Below are 12930 nucleotides of genomic sequence, written 5' to 3' on the forward strand. Positions count from 1 at the left end.
CCCCACAGCTAAGCAACAGTTCAAGAAGGATGTATCACTCAGAAAGAGAAACCAGCCAGTTTCTGGCTCTGCAAGAGAGCCAGGGCCTCCTTGAGCTGGGTTCAGGGCCTCTGTATGTGTCATGGGATATGAGCTCATCCCCACGACAGTGGGCGGGGGCTAGACAGTTACCCGGCCTTTTGGTGTGGGCCCTGGGGCCCCGTGGGATCGCTCACGCAGACACCAAGAGACTCTCCCCTGTGCGCATGCTCCAGATGGGGCAATCTGAGGGCCGAGCATGGGGCCTCTGAGCCCCACGGGCTGGGGCTGGAGCTCCTCCAATCCGTCCCCTGCACACACACACACTCTCAACTCCATGCTTAACCTTCCTCACCACACCCTGGCTCTGCCCAGTGTCCAAAGGCTCACACACTGTCTTCCCCCAAAGCTTTCATTATGCTGTGAATCAGAGGGCGGGAAGTAGATCTGGCAGATTCTAGTCCGTGGAAACCCATACGACCGGTGTGACTTCCTGGAGCAGGGTCTGCTGCCCTACGACTGACAGTCATGAGCTGGGGAGAGGCAGATTCCTCCCGTGTGAGGTCAGCTGCAAAGCACCAGGCATGGTTGCCCCTTTATGAGGGTGCTGGGTTAGTTCTTCACGGGGGAAAGGGAGGGGCGGGGGCGCGGTGGAGAGGGCTTGCCCTGCCCCAGAAGATGGCCGGCCCTGTGCTAACGGGAGACCATGGGGAGATCCCAGGGGAGGCTCAGGGACCACAGAGGGCCCGACCTGAGGGTATATTCTGGAAACAGGGGTCCTTCCATCTGTCTTTGCAGACTAAGCCCCAGGAGCATGACAAAATTAGCTCATAAGTAGATCTGTTGGGGGCTTGGAGGGAGATGCCTGTGAGACACCATAGAGAAATCAGAATTTCTCATAATTATCCCCAGAAATGAGTATTTTCCTTGATTTTATTTTTTCTTTTATGATTAGGTTGTGAAGGAGAGAGATTAAATGATGTCCATAAAATAAGCTATTAAAGAGAAAGGCAAGTCACAATTCGATTTTGTTTATACACACACATGCACGACACGAAAATGCACTGTTCCTTCATTCTTTCCACTGATATTTATAGGGTACCGGTTATATTCAATGGTTAGGACAGGTTCTGGGGACATAGTGGAAAACACACCAGGCAAAACTCCTGCCTTTTACAGCTAATTTTTCAATGGGAGATTTGCAAAATAAACAAGTGAACAAAAGCAAATAAAGCAGCCCTCAGTTGTTATAAGTGAAATGCAGCAAATCAGGGGATAACCCTTTAGATGGTGTCCCAGGGGAGTCCCTCTGGCAGCTCCAAGCATTAACTGTGAAACTGAAAGACACAAAGAGTTAGGGACCCTGGGAGGCCCCAGAGCTGGGGAGCACTGGGCTTGTCTTAGTAACTGAGGACTCTCAGTGAGGATCTTTGAATACTTGTTATGGAGTTTATATTTTATTCCAAGAGGCTTAGGTCACCATTGCTGGTGAGGGACAAGCCAGCTCTAACCCCCACCCTGAAAGTTTGCTTGAGCTACGTTTAGAAAGTAATTTAAAGAAAGTAGTGGTTGATCTAGTTTTGATCTTTATGTGAGTGTGTGTGTGTGTATGTGTGTGCGCATGCACGCATGCACACATGCTCAGTTACTGGGTCATGTCTGGCTCTTTGTGGCCACATTGACTATAGCCTGCCAGGCTCCTCTGTCTATGGAGTTATTAAAGGCAAGAATACTGGAGCGCGTTGCCTTTTCCTACTCCACAGGATCTTCCTGACCCAAGAATCGAACCACGTCTCTTGTGTCTCCTTCACTGGCAGGCTGATTCTTTACTACTAGCACCACCTGGAAAGGCCCCTTAATCTTGATCTTTATATCTTCATGAATTTCCCCAAAGCATTGTATGAGATGTTTGTTTTTATCACCATAAAAAGTAATCCTTATTATTTTATATATTATAGATTTAATGCCTGTTTTCTTGCCTAAAGTGATCCATACCTTGGAGTTTATGTGAGCTTGGCATTCTTGGGAACTTCTGTAACTACAGTCTTCAGCATATGGCCTGGGTAGCCCCTGACACATGGCAGGAGACTCCTGCAAGCCTTCTGCTTAATCTTTCCAGGCTTAAAGTTGTCAGACTGAACCTTCCCTATCCCAGAACAGAGTATTTCCATGCAGAATGAAATTATAGGTATGTCTTGAGAGCAGATGGGTTGTGGGTTAGTGGCCAAGAGAATCCCCCAAGAGCCCTGTTTCTTCATGAAAAGTGGTTCCTCTCACCTTTAACATGTCTCCAGACTGGACTTCCCAGAAAGACATATAACTTTCTATTCTGTGCCCTTGGAATTGAATCCCTCAGCCTAAAAAGGAGGATAACCCCATTTTACAGGTAAAGAAACTGAGATTCAGAAGAAAAGTTTGGCTGAGGTGAAAAAAAAAAAAGGAAAAGGGGACCAGTTTCCCAAGATGCCTCCCTCACCTCCCTGTGCCAAAGTGATGAGCCTCATGGGGGTGACTGAACCCCCAGAGTCCACTGGCCAGGCAGGAGCTGTGTGTCTCTGTGAAAAGGGGCCCTCAGGGGTTTTCTGATTAAGGTGCCTATGATGAGTCAGGAAGGGGCTAGAGGAAGTTGACCAACTGGAGTGGTGAAACCAGTCCATCTCCTTCAACTTGGGAAGGAGGCCAGGCTGGGGAATGGTATAAAGGGCATCTCAGCCCCTGCTCAGCTCAGCACTCCACTAGAAGCCTCTCCAGCTGGCCCCACTGTGAGTCTGGTAAGTGTTTGCTGGTAGAACCAGGCTTGGGACCTGGGGCCTCCCACAAGCCAGAACTTGGCTGGGGGTTGTCAGCTTGAAGGGGGTGCAGGGGTCACTCGTGTGCAGGATTCAATTGGACCACTGTCCTTCCGGGGGAGCCCAGGTCACTGTGCTGAGGGCTAGGTGCGTGGCCAGGAAACAGAACAGACAGCAATCCTCTCCTGCACCATATTTTCTTGGGACTGTATTTTCAAGTGTGGGGGACAGGGAGAAGAGAAGAGTAAGATAGGGATGCATGGGAAATACGGTCAGATTCTCTCCTAAAACTGCTTGATTTGGGCTTACTATGATTTTTGTCTTCTCTAAAGGGGAACAGGGTCTGGGGACACACTTGTAATTTTTAGCTGTGCTACAGAAGGGAGAAATGCCGAATGAGGAACACTTTCTATTTGAGGAACCCAGGAAGAGCAGGGGCAGGGAAACCCAGTTTAGAAGTAGGAGACTTGAAAGAACCAGCTCCAGCTCTCAGCAACCTTCCAACCCCCTCCCACCACCACCACCAGCCAAAGTTCAGAAGGTCAAGAGAGAAAGAAGCTCTGGAGCTGAATATGCCATTCATATGAATATGCTTCATTTTGCAGAGGAGAAATCTGAGGCCCAGAGGGACTAAATGACCTGCCCAGAACCATACAGCATTTCACTGGGAGATTTAAGGCAAGATCATGTCATGTGACTCCAGTCCAGGGCATGTACCATCACCTCTCAGATCCTCTTGGGAAGGCTACTGATTTTCCAGGACTTGGGGGTCCTCCAGGAGAACTCCCCCCCCACCCCTGGGCACCTTCCCTCTTCCTGCCATAATCCCAGAGCTCATCTCTCCTCTTTGTCAGAGGAGGTCAGGAACAAGGGAGAGACAAGGATAGGCAAGGGCAGGAGGTGAGATGGCACCCAGCGCACCTGTGCAGTACAGCTCTGGAGACAGTCCTTGTTGTTGGCTCTTGGGAACAAGAAGCTCCCAGGAGGGCCTTTGCCCACCCCTCTCCATCCCTATCTTCACCCTGCTGCTTCTGTGGAATGATAGCCCAGCATGATCAGAAGAGTGCCCCACCCAAGATGGGAATGCTGAGAAACCAGGCACTGCTAAAGATTCTTGGGCTTCATCTATTACCTTGCCTTCAGTAACTCCTCTGACCTGTCCTCTTTTTCAGGTTGACCGAAAGCAGCTTCCAAGATGTCCCAGCAATACACTCTGCCAGTGATTCAGCCCCCTGCCCTCTCCCAGGAGCCCCTCAAGCCTGCTTCTTCTCCCACCAGTACCCAGCAGGAGCAAGTGAAGGAGCCAACTCCACTGCCTGCCCCATGCCAGAAGGTACACTCGGAGCTCCCGGGGGAGGTCCCCTTGGAGTTTGGGGAGAAACACGCAGTTGTGAAGGGGGTGCCTGAGCAAAAGTGTGAACCACGGCAACCAGAGCCAGAGCAGCAAGAACAGCATGTGGAACAGCAGCAGCAAGAGTCACAGGTGCAGGAACAGTATATGGAACAGCAGCAGCAAGAGTCACAGGTGCCGGAAGTGCATGTAGAACAGCAGCAGCAAGAGTCACAAGTGCAGGAACAGCATGTGGAACAGCAGCAGCAAGAGTCACAGGTTCAGGAAGTGCATGTGGAGCAGCAGCAGCAAGAGTCAAAGGTGCCGGAAGTGCATGTGGAGCAGCAGCAGCAAGTGCAGGAACAGCATGTGGAACAGCAGCAGCAAGAGTCACAGGTGCCAGAAGTTCATGTGGAGCAGCAACAGCAAGAGTCACAGGTGCCAGAAGTTCATGTGGAACAGCAACAGCAAGAGTCACAGGTGCCAGAAGTTCATGTGGAACAGCAACAGCAAGAGTCACAGGTGCCAGAAGTTCATGTGGAACAGCAACAGCAAGAGTCACAGGTGCCAGAAGTTCGTGTGGAGCAGCAGCAACAAGAGTCACAAGTGCAGGAGCAGCATGTGGAGCAGCAGCAGCAAGAGTCACAAGTGCAGGAGCAGCATGTGGAGCAGCAGCAGCAAGAGTCACAGGTGCCGGAAGTGCATGTGGAACAGCAACAGCAAGAGTCACCGGTGGCAGAAGAGCATGTGGAGCAGCAGCAGCAAGAGTCACAGGTGCCGGAAGTGCATGTGGAGCAGCAGCAGCAAGAGTCACAGGTGCCAGAAGAGCATGTCAAAAAGCAACAGCAGGAGCTACAGGAGCTGGAAGTGCAGCAGCAAAAAGAACAGTACGAGGAACATCAGGAAGCGGAACACCTGGGGCTGCAGCTGGAGCAGGAGAAAGCACAAAGAGAGCAGCAGCTAAAAGCACAGCTGGAACAGGAGAAGACGACCTTGGGCCAGCAATTGGATCAAGAGACAGCAAAGAGAGAGGAGCAACTGGAAAAGAAAGAAGAGCAGCTGCTGGAGCAGCAGAAGGGGCAGCTGAAACAGCCTATATTTGTCCCGGCTCCTGACCAAGTCCAAGAGATCCACCCAGTCCTGCCACTGAAGGGAAAAGCCTTGCCCTCTGAAGAAGCAGGAGGTGTAGTGCCTTCTAAACATAAGTAACCACCTACAGTGTCCCAGAGGCCCCCGGAAATCCCATACAAGTGAAGAGAGAGCCAGTGGCCTCGCTTATCTCGGGCCCCCAACCTGGGTGGCCCACCTCATCTGTGAACCTGCCTGACCCTGACCTTCTGCATGTCTCTGATAGGACTGGGGTGGGGGGAGTTATAGCCCAGCGTCCACCCCTGATGAGCCCAGTCCCAGCCTCAGGTGGCCAGAGGCTCTACCTGAGGAGAGAGTGACTGCATCCCCACTATTATAGCTGAATCTGTGAGTGTGTACAATAATACAGAATAAATCCTGGAAGGCTTGGAGTCCTGTATTTTCTTTGACTTTTTACCCTCTGTCATTCACCATATAAAAACCTGTGTGCAGGTTAAAGGTTGAGAATGGCTCTCTTGGCCAGTTCCTATGGGTGGACAGATATTCTGACCCCTCTTTGACTCTGTACCCTAAATCACTCAATACATTCAACAGCTTCTAAATGTGAAATGTAATCAGCCTCAAAACAAAAGTTCACTCATGTACCTGAAAGTAGCACTCAGCCATCAGGGAGAGGGAATGGGTTACCTTGGCTGAGGGAAGAGGATCTGTTCATCTCAGTTCTGCACTGCCTTCCATTATACCCACTGAACCCGATCCTAGCCCAAGGCCAAAGGCATGGGGAGGGAGTGGGGGCTCCGCCTGGGTTCTGGTGCTTGCCCAGATTTTCTTTGCACAGAATGTGCTCATGGTTTCCAAGAGTCTTGGAACTGCTGACATAGTTAAGGAAGACTTTAGGAAAGTAAAGTAGCAGAATTGGGGAAGATGGGGAGAAAAGGGAATTCTGGGACTGCTCTGATGAAGAAAATATCACTAAGGGAAGCAAAGTTTGGGCCAACTGGAATCAGGGTAGCCAAAAGTGTTGAATAGCCTGGAGAAATACAGATCTAAGGTCATTGCAGTGGTTTTCCCTCCCTGACATTTCTGTAGCCTTTACTACCTACCATCAACCACATCAGGACATGGGACTCTTTGCTTCCTGGGAATCACCTTGTGTGTGCACTCACTCATGTCCAACTCTTTGTGACCCTATGGACTGTAGTCCACCAAGTTCCTCTGTCCATGGGATTTTCCAGACAAGAATACTGGAGTGAGTTGCCATTTCCTCCTCCAGGGGGTCTTCCTGACCCAGGGATCAAACCCACATCTCCTGCATCTCCTGCATTATAGGCAGATTCATAACTGCTGAGCCACCAGGGAATCACCTGACTCTGACAATTTAACATCATCTCAGGCAGGTTGTCTCAAGTTACCCAAAGCTGTTTCATCATAATCATGAGCATATGTCAGGGACATCTCTTCTGAGAATGCCATGCGCACCCAAAGTCAATGGGTCTGAAAGGCACTTAGTGTCCCTTCCTCCCCGCCCAACTCCAGTGACATGCACTGTCATTCCTCTTTAGGAATTCTCTCTCTTGGGCAATAATACCATCTGTGCATTCACCAAAGCCAGAGAAACCACATCATTCCCTACCCTCATTTCCTCTTCTTCCCTACCCCCACACCAGAGATCAATCCTTGCTACTCCTACCCACACCCTCCAAGCTTTGACCGAGGTCATTTCTCACCTGAACAATTGCAATGGCCCTCAGGCTGTTCTTTGATCCCTGTGTCCACATACCCTGCAATGCATCCATCACACAGTGAACAGGGTGTTTCATTCAAAATTTTGATCTGAATACTTCACTCCTTGGGTGGCTCTCATTATTTAGAGGATGAGTTTGCAGGCTCAAGTCCTCCTAAGAGGACAAGAGTTAAAAGGAAGCTTGGGTAGAATTGGGTGGGAAGATTGGGGGCACAGGGAGAAGTAATTAGAAACACCCAGAATGTGTGCAATTTTTTTTGAAGTCCTAGGTTTTGATTTTTAATAAACCTTTTTGGTGGTTCTTTTCTTTTTTAAAAATTTATTTATTTAACTAGAGTAGATATACAATACTGTGTTAGTTTCAGGTATACAACTTCAGATTCTTTCCCATTGTAGGTTATTACAAGATATTGAACAGAGCTCCATGCACTATACAACGGAACTTAATTGTTTATAGATTTTATATATAGCAGAATGTATAAAACACCTTTTTCAGAATAGCTTTTGATTTCTGAAAAGGTCAAAGAGATAGTACAGAGATAGTACAGTATAGTAAAGAGTACTTTACACTTCACACCCAGTTTCCCTTATTATTAGCATCTTATATTAGTGTGGCACATTCATTATTATAACTGACAAAACAGTACTGGAACATGATCATGAGCTGAAGTTCGCGGTTTATTCCAATTATTTCGGTCTTCACCTACTGTCTTTTCCTGTTTCAGGATCCCGTCTAGAATACCACACTGAGGGTGACTTGTCGCCTCAGGCTCCTCTTGACTGTGATGGTTCCCCAGACTTTCTCTGCCTTTTGATGACCTTGGTAGTTCTGAGGCGTCCTGGTCTGGTATTTTATAGACTATCCCTCAAATTGGGTTTGTCTGATGTTTTCTTCATGGTTAGACTGGAGTTATGGGTTTTTAGGAGGAATACCACAGAGGTAAACTGCCTTTTTCACTACATTACATAAAGAGTACGTGCTATTCACATGATTTATTACCTTGATCACCTGGCTGAGGTAGTATACAGCAGGCTTCTCCACTGTAAGATTAGTGTCTTCACCCTCCCTCCCAACATCCCATCTGACTATACTGTATTCTTTGGAAGGAAGTCATTATGCAAAGCCCACAGTTAAGAAAGAATTGAGGAGCTAAGCTCCCTGTCACTGAAGATGGAGTGTCCTCATAAATTATTTTGAGTTATCGATATCGGAAACATATCTATTTCCTCTCCTTATGCATATATGGATGTGTATATGCTTGGATGTGTAATGGGTAGATGCGTTTAATCATTTATTTATGTCAATATGTACTCGTTAATAGTTTGTTTTATACTTTGGGTTATACTCTAGTAGTACTTTATTTTCTTTTCTATTGTGGTAAAATACTCATGACATCAGATTTCCTATATTAATCATGTGCAGTTCAGAGGCATTAAGTATATTCATGCTGTTGTGCAACCGTCACCACCATCCCTCTTGCAAGACTGAAACTCTGTACCTATTAAACAATAATTCCCCATGACCTTCTCCCTGAAGCCTTTACCAACCACCATTCTTCTTTTCTTTCATTTTTTAAAATCTCCCTTTTCCCCCTACACCCTTGCTTCTTATAACCACTATTCTGTGCTTTGCTACTATAAATTCAGCTTCTTTGGGGTCACAGATATCAGGATTTCCTCTCTTTCTGAGAGTAAATTTGCTGTTGTTATTTAGTCTCTAAGCCATGTCCAACTTTTTTGTGACCCCATGGACTGTAGCCCTCCAGGCTTCTCCATGGGATTTTCTAGATAAGAATACTGGAAGGGGTTGCCATTTCCTTCTCCAGGGGATTTTCTGAACACAGGGATTAAACCCACATCTCCTGCATTGGCAGGTGGCTTCTTTACCACTGAGCCACCAGGGAAGTTCAAATAATATATATATAATATAACATATCGCATTTTCTTTACCCGTTCATCCATTGCCATTTCAGTTGTTTCCATATCTTGGTTATCATTAATAATGCTGAAATGAACATGGGATATCTCTTCAAGGTACTGATTTCATTTCCTTTGTGTACATACCTAGAGTGATATTGCTGAATCATATGGCAGTTTTATTTTTAAATTTTTGAGGAAACTTCATACTGTTTTCCATAACAACTATAGCAATTACATTCCTACCAACAGTGTACAAGGATTCTCTTTTCTTCACATTCTTGCCAAAACTTGTTAGCTTTTGACATTTTTATAATAGCAATTCTAACAGGTGTGAGCATCAATTCTTCGGCGATCAGCGTTCTTCACAGTCCAACTCTCACATCCATACATGACCACTGGAAAAACCATAGCCTTGACTAGACGGACCTTTGTTGGCAAAGTAATGTCTCTGAACTGTGGTACTGTAGAAGACTCTTGAGAGTCCCTTGGACTGCAAGGAGATCCAACCAGTCCATTCTAAAGGAGATCAATCCTGGGTGTTCATTAGAAGGACTGATGCTAAAGCTGAAACTCCAATACTTTGGCCACCTCATGCGATGAGTTGACTCACTGGAAAAGAGTCTGATGCTGGGAGGGATTGGGGGTGGGAGGAGACGGGGATGACAGAGAATGAGATGGCTGGATGGCATCACCGACTTGATGGACATGAGTTTGGGTGAACTCCGGAAGTTGGTGATGGGCAGGGAGGCCTGGCGTGGTGAGATTCATGGGGTCACAAAGAGTTGGACATGACTGAGTGACTAAACTGAACTGAACTGAACTGAACAGGTGTGAGAGGATATCCCATTGTGGTTTGATTTCCATTTCCCTGTTGATAAGTGATGTTGGGAACCTTTTCATATACCTGTTGGAAACCGGATGATATTGACATAAAAAGAGATACATGGATCAAAGAAATAGAGAAACTAGAAATAAATCCATGCTTATGTGGTTAATTAATTTTTGACAAAGACGCCAAGAATACAAGATGGAGGAAGGATTCAGTTCAGTTCAGTTCAGTTCAGTCGCTCAGTCGTGTCTGACTCTTTGCGACCCCATGAACCACAGCACGCCAGGCCTCCCTGTCCATCACCAACTCCCGGAGTTCACTCAAACTCATGTCCATCGAGTCGGTGATGCCATCCAGCCATTTCATTCTCTGTCGTCCCCTTCTCCTCCCGCCCCCAATCCCTCCTAGCATCAGACTCTTTTCCATTGAGTCAACTCGTCGCATGAGGTGGCCAAAGTATTGGAGTTTCAGCTTTAGCATCAGTACTTCCAATGAACACCCAGGACTGATCTCCTTTAGAATGGACTGGTTGGATCTCCTTGCAGTCCAAGGGACTCTCAAGAGTCTTCTCTAGGACCACAGTTCAAAAGTATCAATTCTTCGGCGATCAGCTTTCTTCACAGTCTAACTCTCACATCCATACATGACCACAGGAAAAACCATAGCCTTGACTAGACGGACCTTGGTTGGCAAAGTAATGTCTCTGCTTTTTAATATGCTATCTAGGTTGGTCATAACTTTCCTTCCAAGGAGCAAGCGTCTTTTAATTTCATGGCTGCAATCAGCATCTGCAGTGATTTTGGAGCCCCCCAAAATAAAGTCTGACACTGTTTCCACTGTTTCCCTATTATTTCCCATGAAGTGATGGGACCAGATGCCATGATCTTTGTTTTCTGAATGTTGAGCTTCAAGCCAAACATTTCACTCTCCTCTTTCACTTTCATCAAGAGGCTTTTTAGTTGCTCTTAACTTTCTGCCATAAGGATAGTCTCTTCAATAAATGGTGTTGAGAAAACTGGATATCCAGTGAAAAAAAAGAAAAATCATACTCTCAGAATGATAGACAAAAATCAACTCAAATGGATTAAAGACTTAAAAGCAAGACTTAAAACCAACTTATCTAGAGAATAAGTTCCTTGGCAATGGTCTTGGCTATAATAGTATGGCCTCTCACCAAAAGTAGTTCATATCCAAAATATATAAGGAACTCTTACAAATAAATACCAAAAAACCCAAATAAAACAAAACAAACAAAAAATAATCTGATTCTAAAATGGGCAAAAGATCCAGATAGTACTTTCTTTATTTTGGGCAAATGACCTGAATAGTATTTTATTTTATTGCTTAAATTGTTCCAGCTTTGGCCATTAGGGGATCTTTCAATTGATTCCTTGATTAAACATCAAAGTGGAGTTCTTAGCTTTTGTTTTTCCTTTGTTCTTTTGATTTTTTGAGCTTTCCACCCTTTCTTTCACTTCGAGGTACTCCAGGCTTATCATGTATATTCCTGCCCCACTCCTAGAGTTAACAAATTCTTTAAGGAGTCCTGGTTGATTTTACTGGAGAATACCATTAAAAACCAATATCTGTCATGCTCACTTTTACTAGTTTATTGTTTCTTTGGGTCTACTCAATTCACAAAGAGAATATATGTATGTGTACTAACGTATGCGTATGTGTGCACGAGTGTGCATTTCTATATGTAACCACCTGTATTTATATTAAGCTAAACATAGTCATTGGAAAAGATTCAGATGCTAGGAGGGATTGGGGGTAGGAGGAGACAGGGACGACAGAGAATGAGATGGCTGGATGGCATCACCGACTTGATGGACATGAGTTTGGGTGAACTCCGGGAGTTGGTAATGGACAGGGAGGCCTGGCGTGCTGTGATTCATGGGGTCGCAAAGAGTTGGACAGGACTGAGTGACTCAACTGAACTGAACTGAACTGACACCTGTACATAGGTGTGGGTGTGTATACATATGTATGTATGTGTATACACACACCCATGTATACATGAAGCCGAATCACTTTGCTGTACATCTGGAACTATTACAACACTGCTAATCAACCATACTCTAATATAAAACAAAAAGTTTAAAAAAATCACAGCTCTGAAGAGAATTAATTATAGAGGCAGGCACCAGTGAAAACAGGATCTAGAGTGGCGGTAGATGAGAGCTGCTTTGATTAATGACATGGTAGTGGACACCTTTTGTGATTCTAAAAATGTTAATTTCCTTAAAATGTATAATTTTAATTAAACAAATAACAATTTTAAAAATCATTTTTTTGGTTTTGTTTTTATTTATATTTTTTGGAGGCTAATTATTTTACAATATTATATTGGTTGGTTTTGCCATACATTGACATGCATCCGCCCCGGTGTACATGAGTTCCCCCTCCTGAACCCCCTCCCACCTCCCTCCTCCCTTTATCCTCCCTCTGGGTTATCCAAAACTCACTAACTATCCCAAGGTCACTTGGATTTTCTCCTAGGTTATCCTAAAGAAATTGTATAGATTTTTTATATTTAGGTCCATGAACAATTTTAAGTTAATTTTTTATGAAAGATATAAAGTCTGGGTCTCAACTCATTCTTTTTTTTTTTTTGGTATATAAACGTCCATTGCTCCAACATGACTTGTTGAAAAGACTTTCTCCACTGAAATGCCTTTGCCCCTTTATCAAAATCAGTTGACTCTGCTTGTCTTTTTGATTCACTATTCAGTTGCATTAAACTACAGATCTATTTTCCACTAATGAATTCATCAGTGAATAATTCTTCCCTCCCTTAACAGGATCAGCACTAACTCAGTTGGCTTTGCTGAGACTTGAACCAATGGCTAGGAGAGGAGGTAGGGGCAACCTTCAGTTAGATGATAATGCCTTACAAAGCATCTGCTTCAGATGAAGCCTCTTCATATCTTCAGCCAGTGAGAATGTGGAGCTGATGCTGACTATCCAAGTAGAGTGGCCCGCTTCTGCAGGCTGAGAAAATTCAGGGGATTCTGGAGTTCAATGTTCTCTAAAACAGCCATGAATATATTCCCATCCCAAGTTTTGAGGTTTCATTCTTTCCCTATTAGGATCTTCTTTTGGTATAAGCATGAAAGCTGCAAATTTGGCTTTCTACAGAGGTTACTATTAAGCTTCCCAGGTGGTGCTAGTGATAAAGAACCCATCTGCCTATGCATAAGAGGCATAA

The 12930-nt window shown here is 45.4% G+C and overlaps 1 protein-coding gene across 4 annotated transcripts; it reads left to right on the forward strand.

Moving 5' to 3' along the window:
* Nucleotides 1–2720: 2720 nt before the first annotated feature.
* On the forward strand, nt 2721–5657 carry IVL (involucrin). 4 transcript variants are annotated; one of them, XM_088835771.1, is made up of 3 exons: nt 2721–2789; nt 3980–4455; nt 4489–5657. In XM_088835771.1, exons 2-3 carry the CDS (start codon nt 4003–4005, stop codon nt 5344–5346), a joined length of 1311 nt encoding a protein of 436 aa, XP_088691897.1. In that variant the 5' UTR covers nt 2721–2789; nt 3980–4002; the 3' UTR covers nt 5347–5657. The 4 variants fall into 4 exon arrangements, with proteins under 4 accessions (XP_088691897.1, XP_088691898.1, XP_055258298.2 ...); XM_088835772.1 differs by having other exon boundaries at nt 3980–4416; nt 4459–5657; XM_055402323.2 differs by having other exon boundaries at nt 3980–5657.
* The last annotated feature ends 7273 nt before the right edge of the window (nt 5658–12930 follow it).

The sequence above is a fragment of the Moschus berezovskii genome, chromosome 4 (genome assembly GCF_049115385.1).
Source record: "Moschus berezovskii isolate FMDL1 chromosome 4, NW_MosBer_1.0, whole genome shotgun sequence".
Taxonomy (NCBI): Eukaryota; Metazoa; Chordata; class Mammalia; order Artiodactyla; family Moschidae; genus Moschus; species Moschus berezovskii.

Excerpts from the sequence above, each read along its gene's own strand:
- IVL (XM_055402323.2), top strand. The coding sequence starts at position 4,003 with ATGTCCCAGCAATACACTCTGCCAGTGATTCAGCCCCCTGCCCTCTCC.